This window comes from Poecile atricapillus, chromosome 1, assembly GCF_030490865.1.
Source record: "Poecile atricapillus isolate bPoeAtr1 chromosome 1, bPoeAtr1.hap1, whole genome shotgun sequence".
NCBI classification, from domain to species: Eukaryota; Metazoa; Chordata; class Aves; order Passeriformes; family Paridae; genus Poecile; species Poecile atricapillus.
This window is the reverse complement of record NC_081249.1, coordinates 94,636,904-94,655,762: the sequence shown is the minus strand read 5'-3', so window position 1 is coordinate 94,655,762 and position 18,859 is coordinate 94,636,904. Positions and strand designations below refer to the sequence as shown.

Here is an 18,859-nt window from a genome sequence, read left to right as displayed (position 1 = left end):
TTTTGTTTTGGAGAAGCAATTCTTGCCTCACTTCTAGTAGCTCTAAACTCAATTTAAACAAACAGCAAAATCTGCACCAATGTAAAGGCAACAGACTGTGGAAAATTCTGATGGAGTATTAAAATATTCATTGAGTGTTGGCCTGTATAGTTTTTCCCTTAAAGGCTATGCCTTTCTTTCTGCTGCCACTGGAATGCCATGGCTGAGGAACTTCAGGCATGTGGTGAAAAATACCTGTTTGCTTGTATAAACCCTAAGGAAACAAACTAAAAGTTGTCAATTTTTAATGACATATTGAAAACGCTCAAAAAAGCCGCAACTTTTGTTTATACTGGTTGCTATTCTGAGTATTGAATTTCACTAGTCTCTGCCTTAAACTAGATGGGATTTCCTAACAAAAGCACTTTAACCCACAGGTTATTTCATGGAGGAAGATGGTGATGAAATTAGGTCTTCCTCACTCCTCCATGAAACAACCATTTTGGCTATGTAAGATTATCTAAGTAGGACAACAATTGCTGCTCCATGATTCTGCTATACTTGACAGCAAAGCACTCACAAATACATAGAGACAGCAAAAATTAAGCTGTGCATGCACTGGAAAAGCATCTCCATTGACACAGAGATTTATCCAAGATTACACACCACTTCAACCCCCTGCTATGGACATTTGTTTTGAGGCACAGAATTAAGTGAATGAGCTTGTTCTGGTTTTCATAGTGAGCACTTCTGTCTTTACAAATTCCCTTAATTTTACATTTTCTCATTTTATTGGACTTTAATGGAGGCATACAAAGCCAAAATCAGGTAATAATTAGTAAGTTAATATAAAACACAGGAAATATCAACTGACGTGTGTAAGTATAACTGCCTGCAAACAAACCTGGGCTCTATCTGGAGGATTTGAATCCCTAGTGACTGTAATATTCCAAGCCCACACAAGTTCACTGTAGGGACAATCTAGATGAGGGTATTCATCCAAGAAAGGGCTAAGAATGGTGTCTCTACAGAAGCACTGTTAGGTACTGATATTCAGACCCAAGGACACATTCAGACAAAGAGAAGATTCTTGAGCTGCATTACACTGAATACTTCATTGTACTATATTCATTCAAGAAAACTTCATGGATGAATTTTTTTACAGTATCAAAATTAACTGAGTCAAACACCCTTAATAAACTCTTTTTTTTGGTGTCTAGTCTGGTCTACAACACAGCTACTCCACATAGGAAACACTGGCTTAAAAGAGTGTCAAGAGAAGCATTTCACTTCACAGCTTCAGTGATATATGAGAACATGTTTCTCTAGCAAGTTTGTCTTACCTCTAAAAGCCCATCCTCAGGCAGGTCTGTGCAGTGAACAGCATTCTGAACCTTGTCCTTCCCAAAGACAGCACGCAGAGTTCCAGGTCGGAGGTGACGGGCTAATGCCTATTGAAAACAAACAAACCAGAAGACCTTTGTGAACCACATTGTTTGTTTGTATCATGGATGAACCTTATAAAGTAAAATACTATTATGCTATTAAAATATGTGTAGTATATTAAAATATGTGTAGTTCACTATGAAAGGAAACATAGATTGAAAGCAGCCCTCAGGAGAAGGATGTGAGGGTGTTGGTGGACGAGAAAGTTGACACAACCCAGCAAGATGCCAACTGTATCCTGGGCTGCATCAAAAGCAGCATGGCCAGCAGGGTGAGGGAGGGGATTCTCCCCCACTGCTCCACTCTCCTGAGACCCCACCTGGAGTGCTGCATTCAGCTCTGGGGCCCCCAACATAAGAAGAGCGTGGACATGTTGGAGCAAGTCCAGAGGAGGGCCATGAATGAAGCACCTCTCCTGTGATGACAGACTGAGAGAGTTGGGGTTGTTCAACCCAGGAAGTCCCCAGGGAAACCTTAGAGCAGCCTTCTGGTACCTAAAGGGGGCTACAACAGAGGTGAAGAGTGACCTTACTAGGACAGGTAGTGATAGGAAAAGAGTGAATGGCTTTAAACTGAAAGAGAGCAGGTTTAGAAAAATATTAGAAAGAAATTCTTCACTTTGAGATTGGCTGAGATGGGTTGCCCAGAGAAGCTGTGGATGTCCCCTCCTGAGAGGTATCCAAGGACAGGTTAGATGGGGCTCTGAGCAACTTGGTCTAAGTGCTGGCTATGGCAGGAGGGTTTGGAACTACTTGATCCTGAAGATCTCTTCCAACCCAAACCATTCTGAGTCTATAAAGAGTGAAATTCCAACCTGTACTACACACATAGACAGCTGCTGAAAAAAATGTAACCAAGACTACAAACACCTGCTTCACATTGCAGATACACCTTACTGGTGCTTGTATTAACACAGTAAATTCATGTTAAGACCTTTTCAGCTCTCAAGCACAGAATGTGCTGTCTGTGAGCAGACACAAATGTGCTGCCTTGCAGATTGCTTCCCTTAACACAGAGCTACTTGCTTCAGAACCCAACATTTGTGAAGTCCAGCTGCTGAAAAACCTCAGTCTTCTCCTTTGACATGGTGACTAGTGCCAGCATCTGATCCCCTCTAAGGATCAGTCCAGACTCTGCATCTTTCTTTGTTCTTTGAAATTAGCATTTCAATACTCTTCTTCACCTACAGTGCCAAATAACCTCTTAGGCCTCTCAGAGGTCTTTTCACTACAGCAGATCCTCAGGTCCTGAGATAACATTCCTCCCATACATCCTCACTGTGGTATTTCTCTTCATACCCCGGAGGACTGCCTTCATTGACTTTCCCTTCCATCATACTCTTTCTTTCAAGCCACAATGAAGTCCTGCTGTACTTCTCTGTACTATCATCTTGCACTGCTGTCTTTTAACCCCTTTCCTACGACACCCATGCACTTGGCCTCTCTTCTTAACACCCTGGAGGCTTTTTTCCAAGCTCTAGCTCATGCAGAGTGAAATTAACCCACTTTTCCCTCATTAAAACCCTTTGGATATTCTCCCACGAGTGCCTGTGAGGGGACAGGTGGATCACAAGCTGACAGTACAGCTACTGAACAAAGAAAATAACACTTTCCTTGACAACAAAGCCTTCCTCAGGCCCTTTCTGAATAGGCACTGGGTATGTTAGGGTGTAATCACTTTGGAAGTGGCCAGTGCAGTTTCATGGTGCCACTCCCGGGTGTTTGTTTCAGTGTCACAGCTGGAGGTTACTGTTTCCACAACTGAGTCATCCAACTGGATTTTCCGAGCATTTCTTAACTTTCAGTGTCAAATGGGTTCGAATTGACTTCATCAGTAGCTCTTAGCTGACCTGGAAAACCTTGCACAGGTTTTTTTTGCACACAAATGAGAACCGGTCCATGATGCACAGTCTCTTCTGGGATGGCAGTGAACGCTTTAAGGTAGTCCCAAAAGACCTCACAAGGGCATTATCTGACAACAACACCCTTTGTCCACTTTCCAGCTTCACCCATTGTTTACATCTCATTACTAAAGTAAGGCAATTGGACTTTAAGGGCAAGAACTTCTTATAGCTCAGCAAGTCCTAGATATTTTTCTGTCATAACAATTAACGATTATTATGATCTGTTACCCACCCAGAAGACAATTAAACTGCTTTAATGCTTGGAGTGTGTATAACCCAAAACATGATATGAGGAGAAGTTTCAGTTCCTCATTGTTACCGTGTGTACATCACAGATTATACAAGATCTTTTGATATGAATGTCAAGGACATTTGAATAAGACACAATCAACATCAAACGAATTTTCCTTCAGAGGAAAGTTCAAGAGTTTCACTTAAAAAAAAAAAAAGCCCCAAGGAGAAAAAACCCCTCCTCTACATGGTCCTCATTAAAGGCTTGAGATAAGGAAATCTGCTGGAGAAACAAAAGTCACATGCCAGTTAACTACAACTATGTGACACTTTAATCAAGCCTTCCTCCAAGCAACTGTTGATTGCAGTAATAACTAGCTGTCAGGAAGTCGGCAATAGCACTGGAGCTTTCAATCATTTTAATGAAAGTTTGGGAATACTAGAAAAAAGCATCATGGCTATGAAACCTTTGGAAACAATTTAGAAACAGCTCAAGTCTAAAAAGCTAAAGCTTGGTATTTTATATTCTGTTTATTTCCTATCCATCAAAAATTCTTTTGCTCAAACTGTTCTGTCCTCCAACAGATCCAGTAATGCTGCTTCTTATGAAAATTCTGGAAGATTTTCCTTGACACATCTTCCTCATCACACCCACTTTTCTTTTTTTCTTTTTTTTCCTTCTCTCTGTTTTTTAGGAGCAGCTATGGTCTCCTGACTTACCATTTGTCCTAAGCTGTCATTTCTACTTCACAACTTCATGACAAAAGACATCACGCTTCTTCCTGTGGATTTACTCTTTCTCACTAATGTGAGCAAAAGCTCCTGCTGTTGCACTGTATAATGTCCTGTTCTTCCTTTCATTTTTCAATGCAGGTTGCTACATTTTAGTGCCCTCCTGAAACTCTTGCACAAAGAGGGATGCATTCTGTTCTGCCCAGGATTGCACTGGATCAGAAACGCTTAAAGGTAGGTCCTTTAGCATTTTACACTGTTAGCACCTGATTCATAAGAATCTAAATAAGCTTGTTTTGCCATTACTTAAATAGGATTAAACAGTCTCTGCTTACATTTACACAGCCAAAATAAAGTACAATAACTGTCAATTCCAATAATTTTCAATTCCACTGCTTTCCTATCACACCACTGAGGAATTATGAAGAAACAAGGCCTCTGTAAATGATGGAGATACAAAGAGCCGTACAGCTCATATATTGTGTTCTTGTGTATGTATAGCTGAAAATCCTGGGAATGTTTCAGGGAAGAAGAGTTCATTATGGAACTTATTGCTCATAGCAAGTATTAATACACTCTTCTGGTCCATTACAGGAAGCTTACTAATCATTTTATTTATAGATCCTCATCTGTCACACCAGGGAGATAAAAACAGTGGGCTTTGGGTTTGTTTCCCCATGCCCCACCACCCCCTTTTAAACCTTTTTCCTAAGCTTTTGGCTGAGTCTAGTTTCTGGAGTATGCATTTTGTGCAATGGCTTTCAGAATTTTTTTGAAAGGAGTTGAAAGTGGGACGATGGAGGAGTTAAGAGCTCTACCATATGCATGAGAGGAGACTGATGTGTGTGTGCTGGAGCTTTGTGTGCATGTGTAAATGGGGATGACACAAAACTGGCACCTCACACAAGACACTGTCTGTGGCAAAACAAACCAGGGCTGCTGTACCCAGAGGCTTCATCCTCTTTGGTGTTATTCAGCAGGTTATTTGATCACCACTTACGGCTCAGCTTTGATCTACAGATAGCCCTTTGAAGATCCTTATCCCATGCCAGATACAGATGCATATATTCCATGTTTCTTTTTAACATGTAACTGTGTCCAATGCAACACTGCCTGCATGAAGTACTTAGCACATTTCTAAAATTTTTCTATTTCTACACGAGTGAAAAGAAACAAAAATGTCACCAATGCCAGTAATATGTCAAAATCAAACCGAAAAAACCATAAATATATTCATAAGCAAAGCTCATTAACTGCTTTTCCTCCAAAAGGCTGGGGTTTTTTCACGGGCTGGATGGAAGTTATATAGAATAGTAACATGTATTCCAGCCAAAACTGCAGATTTCAAGAAAATTTGGCCAGCTTTATTTAAACAGTGTCCTGAACATTTAATTTGGTATCTAGAAAGGCCACTCAATGCATCAATACTACACAAAGGAACCTTTACAGCCTAAAATTTTGTTCCTCTTAAACATGAACTAGAATGAAGGAACCTTGAAAATTTACCAACCCTCTTGAATGAAGCAGAATAAAAATAAGAGTTTGATCAAACCCTCTCTAGCCACAGTGCGCTCACCAGGCAGGCTCCTTCTTTTAGATCTGCTTTCAGATCAGCAGCATTCAGAGGATTTCTTGGGCTGCAACATACTGCACAGATCCCTCTACAACCTCAGTAAAACAGTTTTCCTATTCTAGCTGAGCCCTGGCTGTGTGTCTGTTCCTTGCCCTTCTTGGCATTCCTCATTCATCTCTTTCTGAAGGCTTTGTGTTGACTTGGTCTCACCACCTCTGCCTTCCCCACCCTGCACTCATGAAGCTTTTTCCTTCTGCAGTTCTCCATGCCCTGCTGCTGTCAGGAATGAGGTGGTCCCTCTCTCCCCTTAAGGGTACCCCCTAATCCAGAAGGCAGAGCCAGCCTCAAACAAGCAAGTGCCTTTCTCCTTCCAAGGACCAGCTACGCCCTTGTCAAGAGAACAGAACACACAGTAACTGTGAACAAATAAAATAAGGTAAATTCCACCACTCACCTTGGAATTTGTCTGGCTGACCTTTAGGCATTGGAAAGCCTACTGCCTCATCCAAGCAAGGCACCTGAGCTTCCTCTATAGTGCATAAAAACAATCTAAAACAACATTTGCAGCACAGCAAGTATGGAAGCTAAAGGAAGGCTAAGTGTCTCTCTTTGCATCATCATAGCTCTTCAGGCGCTTTTATTTTCAGGGCACTTTAGCACCAGTCATATCAAACCAATAGTTGCAGTAGGGAGCTGGACAAAATACTGGTTCTTACAAGCCATCAGCAAGAGGTAAGACAATAAAAGCAGTATTGTCTTTGTCATACAATACAGAATACGAGACAAGCAAATCCTGCAATGCTGATCAAAGCTACAAATGCTTTACTGTTACTATGAGAAAAACCTCAGGTCAGTCCAAGAGATTCTTCACAAAAGTTCTCATCCAAAGACAAATGCCTAAGCGTCAAAATGAAATCTGTGGTCACAGGTGACCCTGTGCATGATACAAAAAGTGCAATCTTGCCTTAGTATGCTTCACATGTTTTGTTTGCAGCTCATACTGCCTCCAAACTCTAGCCAACCACTTGGCTGACGTGTGCGCTTCCCAATTTGTTACCTCAGCTCTGCCCTGCTTTGTTATTCAGTTTCATGCAACAGGCCACTTGGAAATCAACATCAGCTGCTGCAGAACACAACAATTTTCTACTCCTGCAGCAATTCAAGGTCCAGTTCATCATCCCTAAATGCAGTACTAACCTTTCTGTCTCTGTTACAGAGAAAAATTATGTAAGATGGTGGTGCTGTTGCTATTGTAAGAATTTTAATTGGGCAAGAGTTTTGCCTTGAAATCTGGGGTCTGCCTGTAGAAAGGCACTGCATAAAGCTCCTAAATACAAAACAAGGTCACTGTTAAAAAGAATGCAAGAGGCTTCCTTCAGCTTACGTTTCACAAAACACTCCAGAACAGAAGTCACTTGTTGACAGTGACACATTTTCTCTTTGTGCTCCACATGAGCTGCAGCAATGTCATTCACAAATGCAGTCAGTATCAAAGGCATTACACAGACTTCAAGGGAGTCAGTGTTACCCAAAAGTGCTTTTGTACTTCCCATGTATCACAAAAAAAAATAATCGAGCCAAACCAATTTCCTTTAAATACACACACACACACACACACACTAATCTTCCTTCACCTTTAAATCTTTATCACAAGACAAATTCAAGAACCTGGAAAAGTTGCATTCAAAGTCTTTATAATGTTTACCCTAACCGTCTCTCCCCTTCACACTGTGTGCTTCACCTAGACTTCCAGGTTGTCTTCTGGCTGATGGCAGAATGGATCACTTAGTGTCCATTCTGACAATGTTCTCATACTTTTAACTGAGCCAAGTCTATGTGCACATAGTTCTGTATGTGAAAGAGCACAGTTGTAAAGGTTTGTTCAGCAAATGAATTGATCTGATCCAGGCAACAGCAGTCAAATTTTCAATTGCAAGGTATATAAAAAGTGCATCTGAGATGCAACTCCTTCCCAAATCAAGCAGTTTTGCAACAGTAGCAGCAACTTCTCAATCCACAGTTTTTTTAATTATGTAAGCTTACTCTTGTCTGAGTAAAAAAAAAAAAAAAAAATCAGTTTACTTTTCTGTTTATTTTACAGTCAGCCAACCTCTGAAGTACCAGTCTGAAGCCCTGTATCTTAGGAAGTTTTGTTAACGGACCTAAAATTATATTCCATACTCCAGTGTTGGCAGTTTTCCGGAAGCCCACAAGTCTGTACAAGTTGTTACACTGTCTCCTCCTCACCCTCCATCCCCTCAGGCACTTTGATTCTCTCTGTTTCACTCCCACACATTCCCTACTACTCCTCCTCCCTGGCAGCCCAAAGGTTCTGCACCAGCTCTCTGTGGGTTCTCTGCTGTGGGCAGCACGCGTGGCACATTTGCCAGCCTGAGACAGTATTTTCACTGGTCTTGGTGCTTCTGGCTGATGTTTAAGTGATTCTAATGATAAGTGCCCTGCTCAGAAAGTTTGTGTGCCACTGCCAGTGTGCTGAACTTGGGTAGCCACATACCTGAGTCAAGTGTAAATTAGACTGGATGGTGAAGTCTTGAAGATAATTGAAATGCCTAATACAAGCTGGTCACAAAATAGGAATGAAGATAAAATATCCAGCTTGTACTATTATTTTGTCCTATTATCTGGTTGCCACAAAGAATATTTATGTTACTTGACAAGCTGCAAAAAGGAAGCATTTAACAACTCAAAAGCAACTAACCCCACAAGACATCAGAACACACAGTGCAAGTGTAAATTTCATTAGTAGATGCTCTAAATTTTAAAGGTGAGATGGTCCTACTTATGCTTTTCCAGTGCTTCCCAAGGCACCCAAAATGTCATCCATTTATTAATTCACCTGTAAAACAAGGACAAAAACACACTAGGCTACAAAACATAATTTGGGATTTTATTAATTCAGATTAGCAAAATACATGAAGAACCTCCAGTAAAAGTCTCTATGAAGTTGCAAGACATTTTTCATCTGCAGATATTTTGGCTGATTTTTCCCCAGTAAAAACAAGAATAATTACAAATTATCTTTTCCTCTGAATTTTTTTGAGATTAAATTCTATATTTGTGAAACAGTCCCGGTATCAGAGCTTTACACTTTGCAAAGCAGACAAAAATGCTTTGAAATTCCACTGAGACTTCCCAAGCTGAACAAATTTTGGACCATCTGCTTCAACAGAAGATGGAGACGGATTGAAAGATAAAATTCATATGCCTGCTGCAAAACCCAGAGATCCTTCTCATTTGATTCTTAGAATGGGAGAGACCTCTCCTTCCATTCTGTGCCCTAAAGCCTCTTCAGTGCAACCTTGGAGGTAGCAGTGCTACCATCTTCCCACACAGTTGTGAGCAGCCCTGTTCTGATGGAAGGAATCACTCATTATTTGTGTACAAGTGCTTTTTAAAAGCCCCTCCCCTTTTCATTAACTAGCTGTATTAGCCAATGTGCCTATACATACTAATAGATGGTTCTTGGCCTGGAAAACTTGTAGAAAAACTTATAGAAAGAGACACAAAGAACAGAAAATAGCACAATGGACCTCATTTTCTAGAGTGGAAAACCAAGACAGTGAGACTGTAGTTTTCCAGGTGCATAAAATAAATACATATTTCACAAGAATCACAAGTTTAATGTCTAAGTTTCAGCTGAATCTTTAAAATCTCAGATCAGTTCCTCAACTATTCTCTCTCCTTGATGTAATGCTTTGTAATTCCTGGGTAGCACTCTGATGATAAGCCACAGTCTGCAGAACCCAGACCATACCAGGTCACCTATGGGAACTTGAGAGCTGCCATGGGAACATGAAGAACAGCTGCTCACCCATCTTCTACCCTGACCGTGTTCTAGTCCCTTGATGTGGGAAGTCCGTGGAAGCAGAGAAAGGAAAAACTTATTAGGAGTGTTCAAGGGAAGTCCCCCGTGTACATCAAATGCAATCTATCATACTGTAAGTGAAAGAAGCTGATAAAAATTCAGTTCAAGTGGCCCTGCAGCAGAACAGAGAATGTCAGCCTGAATCAAACAGACCAGCAAACAGCACCCCAAATTATTCAACAACTTCTCAGAAATTGAATTAATCACTTTATATCCAGCTTCTAAAATGTTTTTGTCTAGTTAACCGTATCCCCAGGCAATGAGACCAGTGATACATACTGAAAACTATTGCTGCAGTTTTTCTCACAGCTATGCTATGGCTGTCAGCAGTTGATAAGAGAAGAAGAATAATAACAACAACAATACCCATCATCATTATAAATGTGAAATTAGACTACTTTTCATTACAGAAGGGAAGGCTTAGGCCACAGTATTTGTTTTCATCCACTTTGAAGCCTTCATTAACGTAATTCAAGCAGAAGACATAGAATCACAGAATAAGCTGTCTTGGAAGGGAAACACAAGGATTGTCAGCCCAACTCCTGACCTAACACAGGACACTTCAAGAGTCATACTAAGTGTCCAAGACCATTGCCCAAATGCTTCTTGAACTCAGTCAGGCTTGGTGCTGTGACCACTTCCCTGGGGAAACTGAGTGTCCAGTTACCCCCTGTGTGAAGAATCTTTTCCTAGTACTCAACCTAAATGTCCCCTGACACAACTTCAGGCCACTCCCTCAGGTCCTGTTACTGATCACTGCAGAGATCAGTGCCTTCCCCTCCTCTTCCCCTCTTGAGGAAGTTGTAACTGCAGTGAGGTCTCCCCTCAGTCTCCTCCAGGCTGAACAGACCAAGTGACCTCAGCCCCTCCTCACACAGTTTTCCCTCAAGGCCCTTTTCTATCGTACATTGTGGCACCCAAAGCACTCCAGGTGAGACTGCCCCTGCTCAGAGCAGAGTGGGACAATCCCCTCCCCTGCCTGGCTGTGATGCTGTGCCTGATGCCCCCAGGACAGGGTTGGCCCTCCTGGCTCCAGGGCACTGCTGGCTCAGATTCAACTTCCCACAGACCAGGACCCCCAGGTCTCTTTCCATCATCTCATTCCCCAGTCTGTCTGTACATTCCAGCTTACCCCATTCCAGGTGCAGAATCTAGCACTTTCCCTTGCTGAAGTTCATATGGTTGTTGATTGCCCATCCTTCTCATTTATCAAGGTCTCTTTGTGGGGTCTCTGCCTTTGAGGGAGTCAACAGCTCCTCCCAGTTTAGTATTATCTGCAGACTTGCCCAGTATCCCTTCCAGCCCTGCATCCAAGTTATTTACGAAGATGCTGAAGAACAGAGGGCCAAGGATGAAGCCCTGCAGAACCCCACAGGTGACAGATCACCAGTCTGATATCATTCACTGAAACCCTTTGTGCCTGACCTGTGAGCCAGCTGCTCACCCATCCTATGATGTGTTTATCCAGCTGTTTGCTGGACACCTTCTTGTCCAGAAGGATCCTGTGAGAGACAGCATCGAGAACTTTACCAAAATCCAATCCAAAAAGATTACATCAACTGACTTGCCTTGACCAATGGGGTGGGTCACCTTGTGATAAAAGGAGATCAGGTTGGATAAGCAGGACTTTCCTCTCACAAAGTTGTGCTGGCTGTTACCAATGACTGCATTGTCTATCAGGTGTTTTTCAATTCCTCCCAGAATAATCTTCTCCATAACTCTGATTTCTCTCATGTAACAAATTATCAAGAGTACCTAAGATACACTGTGATCTACAGCTCCTTTCTTGTTTGGCTGTTACTAGCTCTACTATTAATGTATTGACCAAGCATAGCCTGAATAAGAAGTCCTCTGGGATAAGGAAAAGAGAAAAGTAAGTCATGCACTTCTAGGAATTAACTAATCATTCATAATCTGTTGACTGAAAAACATGAAAACTGTTACAGCCAACTTCAGGATACTCATGATCAAATCATCATGGTTTTGTGGAAAAGTTAACTGTTCTGCTGCCCTTTTTCTACATGGTTATAACTTTCTCTATTGCACAATTTCAGCAAGCACCTTTGTGTGTTGACTCTTGCTAACTGCCATTTACAGAGCTCTAGAAAAAGATCTTGCAGCCTGTTCTACCATGTTCTGCCTTGATTTTCTTAAAAATTCTACCTTTATTATCTTAACTTTTAAAGATTGAAATATCACTCATATTACCTCATAACTTGTAGTATTTGCAACAGCACAACATAACCAATATGTTCCAACCAGAGGCTGGGACGAATTCTAGTGAAGGACAAGGCTATCTGTAGTCTACAAAAACCTGAGTCAGGCATGTAAAGCAAACGCTGTTAATCGATTCAAATCAAAGATTCTACAAACATACAAGGTCATTGTGACCAGAATGCTAAGCAACTAAAGGATAAAATAGTTGTTTAGGGCAGTAATAGTATAATTTTCTTTACCAGACAGAGTGACCTCAGAACTTGCCATATCTTTAGGAAATGCATGGAAGAACTGAAGCTATATGTTTTTTGGTTTTTGTTTCTTTTCCTGAATGTTTCTGTTCTGGTATTTCATATATTCAAAAACATTGCTGTCCAAGGTAAAAGAGTGATTTGCTGTCTGCTGCAACCAAACAGAACACAAGGGAAACAAAGAAAACAACCATGTAGGTTGAAATTAACCCAGAACCATATTCTCAAAAAGACTCTTACCTTGCCTTTATGGACTGAATATATCAATTAATCAATTCTCAGAAACCTCAGCAGCTACAACAGAACCTTAAATAGAAAAGTCCAAAGGAAAAAGAAGGGAGAAAAAAAACCTTAAAAAATTAAAAGAAAGGGAATCACCAAGGACAACAGTTATCCTCTGACTGCAGGAGGACACTAGAACCTAAAAGTTATGATGATCAGCTATTTGTATTGCTGATAAAGACTGTTTTCATGAGGGGGGTATACTCTCGTTTTTAAACAGCATTAAAACCTCCCATAGGCCAGGTAAATATCATTGTAATCCAGTGTAGCTATGAGAAAGAAGCCCTGGAGAGAACCCTGCAGACTACCTTTGATCAACCTAGCAGCACAAAATTATGTTGTATATTTGTGTATACTAGGCTGGTATCACACGATCAGTTGCTTTCTTAGAAGCCTCCCTCTTTTCCTACAGCAGTGGGAACCAAAACTTTTTCCTTTAATCCATCTAAGATAACTAAGCAGAGATGCAACAAAAATATGATATTTTGAAATACATTGATTTTGTATTATTTAGACACAAACCAAGCAAATGTCAAAAGAAATTAGGCAAGCACTTCTAAAACTTTGTGTGGTCACTTTTAAAACAAAATATGAGCCATTAGTATGAGATACTAAATCTGTAACACAACCCTGAAGCGTGGCATTTATTCAAAGCTTGGAGAGAACATTACCAGGAAGATCCAATGCAAACAGGATATGGAAGCATTCATTTTGCAGAACAAGACCTGCAGATGGACAGTTATTACCAAAACTCTGCGCAATCAGAAAAACCCCACCTCCTCAAGGCTGAATAGATAAATTTATGTAAGTCACAGCATTTATAAGAATCTTGTGTTCATCACAGTTGCTTAAAATAACCACTTCTTTAATAACACACACCTACTACTTTGGGATGTGCTCAGTCTGAGTGCAAAGGGAGCTTTTATGATTTCTAAGCCAGTCTTTCAGTCTTCATTCCCACCTACCTACAGATACAATAAGTCTTTGTGATTTCAGATCAGATTAAATGTCTTTGTACGTCTGCAGAGCTGAACACTACCAAGGCCTTGACCAAAAAAATTGAGTTTTCTTAAAAAGTAAATATTCTATGTGCAGCTTAAACCTTTACCAAAATGCCTAGCCCTGTGACACTTTGCAGGGAAAAGCCCAAATACCCAGCTCCAGGTTATCTTGGCATATTTGCCATTCTGGAGAGTAACTAGGAGGTCTCCCTGGTAGCTCAGCAAGTCAAGGAAGATCAGTAACCAGTGGTGTAAATGCTTTGTGGCACAGCCCTGCTTTCCTTCAGTCTCTGGGCTCATGCTAAGCTTCACTCCTATTGCTAAAACAGGGCAAGTTATTCCAGCCTGGAACCAGGTGAGAGGTATCCTGAAAGAAATATTTCAAAGCCAGAGACAGATTGACATAAGAGAAAGACAGGAATGCAGATGGGAACCCTGAAGCTTCTGAAGTTGATGCCACTTTTCAGGAGGACATACAGAATCTTTGACAAGATGATCTTAACTTCCTGCAAATGTCCAGAAATCAGTTAAAAACATGTCATCAGAGGATACCAAAATATCAGTGTCAAGTAGGAGAGGAAACTCCAAAAAAACCCCTACCACATAGGTTAGCGGGGCTTTGGTAGTCAACTAATTATAAAAAAAGGCATTGCAGCAACCAGAAACAAGAAGCAAATGCACCCTCAGTCCTCTCCCAGAGAGCACCAGCACCTCCTCTCCAGAGAATGAAAGCAGCAGACTCTCTAGTATCCTGCCTTTGTAGTGGCAGTGGGCCTGGTAATAGACAATGCAGTATCTTTTATTAACTATTTTACCAAATTACTCAAATTTGGGACCACTGAACTCAAGTCCAGTGAGCTCACATCCAGGATGTGTTTAGGCAGCAACAGTTGCATTGACAACACATTCAAGTTCAGTAACTCTGGAGCCGCAGACAAGGAGCAGCAGATAAAAAAAGTGGGTTTTTTTTCCAACTGTACCTTTGCCAACATGCCTCAGTCACACTGGATTTGAAGCAGAATTAGGTCTTGAGGCTCTGTCAATATTTAGTCTCCTGATGGAGACTGTCAGTCACCACTAATAACAGCAAATTTCAATCTAGACATCAAGAATCAAAGTGAGCCTACAAGCTCCAGCTCCACATGACAGCGAACAGCCATCATATGACAGCAACCTTGCGGCAACAAGCCACATCTAAAGCAAGCCACTTGCAAGCAAAAGTCTCCTCCAGTACTACTGCTCTGATTTTTGTTCTAATCTCTGCACAATGACATATTGCCTGAGGCTGAAATCCCTCTTGCCATCAAAGGACTGTCCATCACCACCAAAGAGTGGCTTGGAGGAGACAGTCTGCAAGAAACACAGCTCTAAGCTGGTCACCTCAAAACTGTAAGCAGATTGTGTATCCATGCCACTATAAAGCACACACACACACGTGATCAAAGCAAACAGGGCAGCAGGGATAGGATGGGTGTCGAGGCCTGCCAGACCTCTGCAGTACATATTCAGAAACAAAAAAGACATCAGGAGAACTTATTATGAACACTGAATTCATGTCTGTAAAAATTATTTCTTGGATTCTTGACTCTCAGCTGCTCCCAGGGATACACAGAGCTTTGAGAGAATGAACAAATAATCGCCAGTTTTGTTCCTGGTGCAGCCACTGGAGACTCCATGCATTTTAACCCCGGGAAAGCAACTCACTGTGCCACATGTATGGTGTTTGGCATCCACAGAGACAGAGGCTTGTCTCTTACAAGAAACTATAATACTGTTTGAGGTACATTTCAAATCATACACCAACACTGTGACTGTCTAGAGCAATGGTGACAACTCCTACTTGCAGCCACATTGCAGCCATGGATCATTACAGCATAGCTACCTTATCACTTCCCCTCTTCTAGATCCCCTGCCTGTGCACAGACAGGTGACATGGAACAAGGAAGGAGAACTCCTGAACCTACAGATACCCTGGGCTTTATGAATCAGTAGTTCCAGCTCAGAAAAAGGAGGCTGCACTAGAGGGAAGCATCCATGTCTGCAGACAAAAACTACCCTGTCTCCCAACTAAGAGACCTTAGCTCTGTCTAGAACACTTTTTCATTAGACCTGCAGAGGCTAATGTAGAAATTAAAAATTGAAAGGACAGAGTCAGATGATTGACCCTAAATAACATCTAAGCAATTCAATCATGTCTTTCCCATTGCTGGCTTAGACAGCAGGGTATTGTAACTGGTATTGATTGGTCCGTTTGCTACTCTAGCTGATTCAGTCTGCATCTGAATGAAAGTTTTTATTTTTATTACACGACTCAGACTATCTGAGCAGACAATCAATCATATTAAAATCTTCTTTGTTAAAGAATTAGATTAAAAATATCTTTTTTCTCTTGAAAGACATTATGTACTGCATTGTCAACACTCTTATCAGGGCTCGCTAGGCTATAGGGAGAATCCACACTGAAATAGCTATAATGGTATTACAAGAAAACAAGACTTGGAAGCTCAAAAATAGCCTTTATAGTCCTTTACACCTTCCACTGAACTATTCTTTATCTGATGCAATGTGAAAATGTTGTGCTGATGTATAGCTCTAGGACTGAGCATGAACATTTTTAGGCCTCACACATACCTATTTTTCAGTGCTAGAGATTCACAGGAGGTCTGTAAAAACCAAAATCTTACAGCAACAGTGCTCTTTGGTTCATACTGTTATCCCTATTTAACTGATGTGATTAACTGAGGCAGAAAGATATTGAACTTTTTGTCCAAGGTCACACAGTGAGGTCAGGAATGGAGCTAGAGCAGACTCGAACTCTTTCAGTTCACTGCTTTGTTTTAAACCATCTAATCTCCCTTTCAGCTCTTTCATGCAAAGGTACAAAAGACTTGATACACTCTAACACTTAAAAGTGCAAATCCCCAGTGTAAAAAGAATGCAGGTTAGGATTTAAAGCAAGTGTACAAAAATCCCCTTTCAGGCCACAGGATGCAGAAATATCGCAGCACAGCCCATCACTTTAATAATACCTCACAGCAGAAGGTACTTGAGTCACGTTTAGTGTACTGCCAATTCCAAGTAAAAGCTCTTAGGAATACTAAAAGTTATGCAGTCAGCCAGGAACATGTAGCTGATGTAGATTCCTGGAATCATGTACTATAACCAACTTTTTAATTTGCATATGAACAAAATAAAAAAAAAACCCAAACCAAACAAACCCACCCTAATTTCTGCAGCATTTTTCAAGTGTTCCATGAATACTAAATAATCAGCTTGACAGCTCCATGACAAAACGTTACCAAGCAGTTATTTCAACATAGAAGCTGCACAAAGATGTGCAAACTAAAGCTGTAGCTTCAGACCTAAGTAATAACAAAAAGCTTCTAACTGCTCCAGAGGCCAAAAATAGCCAAACATTAGTGAAATGAAATATCAATGCCAGCAAACGCAAGGAGTGACAGGATTCCCTGGCCACCATCCCCTTGTTCCAAGGTTTTCCATTACAGATTTTACATCCTGGTCCATGTTAAAGAATGCCAAATTAATGCAGAATAGGTCGCTTTCTTTTTCTTCCTTACTGAACTTAAACAAAAGAGCTTTCTTGATAATGTACACTGTCCTGTATTTATCCCTAACCCTCCAAGCATTTTCATTTCTTTACAATGAAGGAGAAACACGACTTCATTTCTGGCAGACCTAGACAGGTTGCAGTTAGTAACTTTTACTTCCAAGTAATAGCGTGTACTGAAAGTTCAAAAGACCAGTGTTCTGTAAGAATCAGATTTAATTAACTTTTTAAGTCCTCTTCCTAGCTTTCTAGAGCAGCTACCTCTTTGCCATAGGTGTAATTTTTTTCTTTCTATTTTTTTCTTTCTTTTCAACTCCACCAGTAGAAACAGTCCATGAAGACAGGTGAATTTCCCTCAAGTCTGCAACTAAAACATTAAATCATAACAAGAAAAACATACAAACCTTGACTTCAATGTCTGCATCTTCATATTTCAACTCATTGTTCTTGTGTGTAGAGCAGCCTTCACTGTTTTAGACAAATATTGTAACCAAATATCCAAACGTATACCAAATATTGTAACAAAAAACTGCAAACTTTTTGAGACAGCCTGTCTTCAAGTTGCACACAGTATCACACATATGTAATTATTCACCTCAAGAAATGAAAAACAAAAGCTAGAAGCAAACAGGTATGAGAACTTTGACACCCGTTTTTGTTTCCTTCCTTGTGAAAAATCAAAGGAACGTATTCTTCTTTCAGTTTCATCCTAGGAGAATGCCACAGACCGCAGTGAATAAACATTTGATTACGCTGGCATCCACAAGCAATAACTGTTCATTCCAGGGCTCTGAAGCCATGCATTATTTTATCTGTGATTCTTTAACAGAGATTTTTGCCTAGATAGCTTTCCTTTCACACAGATGTCACCACAGTATTTTATCATCTGGTTTAGGTAGGATCAGAAGAGCTGCTAAAGGATTTGCAAATTGGTCCACCAAGGCCAGTGCTTGACCTCTGTAATAAGGTAATATTGACATGTTTCTAATGAATGCAGCAGGCATGTGGCAGCCATACCACACTCTGACATTTTAACTCACTTAGCACATCAATTTTTTAAGCTTTATTTATCACTAAAGAAAGTACTTACAGGGTCAGAAGGACCACAGAAGTCTCTGAACACTTTTGAAGGATCAAATTGTCTAACCTCCATTGCTATGCAAGGGCCTGAACACAACTCTGAAACCATCTCCTGGAAGAGAAAGAAGACAGAAAAAAAGTTGAACTCTTTGGGCTTTAGCACAGGTTGTATTTCTCCCCAAAACAAGGCCCACACTTACAGGACAGGAACAATTAAGAAATATTGGTGCATTTAGGAAAGTGAGGACACTAAACAGATACCATTAGTATACACCACAAAAGAAATGTTTTCCATTTTGCCACTTGGATTAGAAGGTGGAAATTGAGAAAAAAATGGATCCACAGCACCCACAATACTTTAAATTCTTTTGTAGGTCCATCTTTATTGATCTAGATTGCATTGCAGTATCTCATAACTTGTCAAACTAGACTAAATCACTGGAATCTACTTTGCTGGGTTTTAAGCCTGAAAAATCACACTATGTTCAGCCAGTTCCACAGGCAGCAATGTACTTTGCAGTGTTCCCTATCAGAAGCCCAGTACACAGCCTATATCTGTTTCCAAATATACACTCATTCGATGTCTTTAAGTCATTAAAATGTCTCCTGGGCTTTTGGTTCTCACTGTCTTCTCCTCATAGATTACTACAGAAGCTGAAACAAACAAGCCAACAGAATCGGTGCCTGTGGCACAACCTGTTAGGGAACGG

General features: G+C 40.7%; 1 protein-coding gene across 1 annotated transcript in view; it reads right to left on the bottom strand.

Moving 5' to 3' along the window:
• NME7 (NME/NM23 family member 7) overlaps positions 1-18,859 on the bottom strand; it is an 84,448-nt gene that overhangs the window by 13,942 nt on the left and 51,647 nt on the right. The window contains exons 10-11 of the mRNA XM_058837934.1: positions 18,160-18,261; positions 1,323-1,430 (exon numbers count right to left, since the gene is read on the bottom strand). Of these exons, the coding sequence (XP_058693917.1) occupies positions 1,323-1,430; positions 18,160-18,261 (210 nt within the window). The remainder of the gene's footprint in view (positions 1-1,322; positions 1,431-18,159; positions 18,262-18,859) is intronic.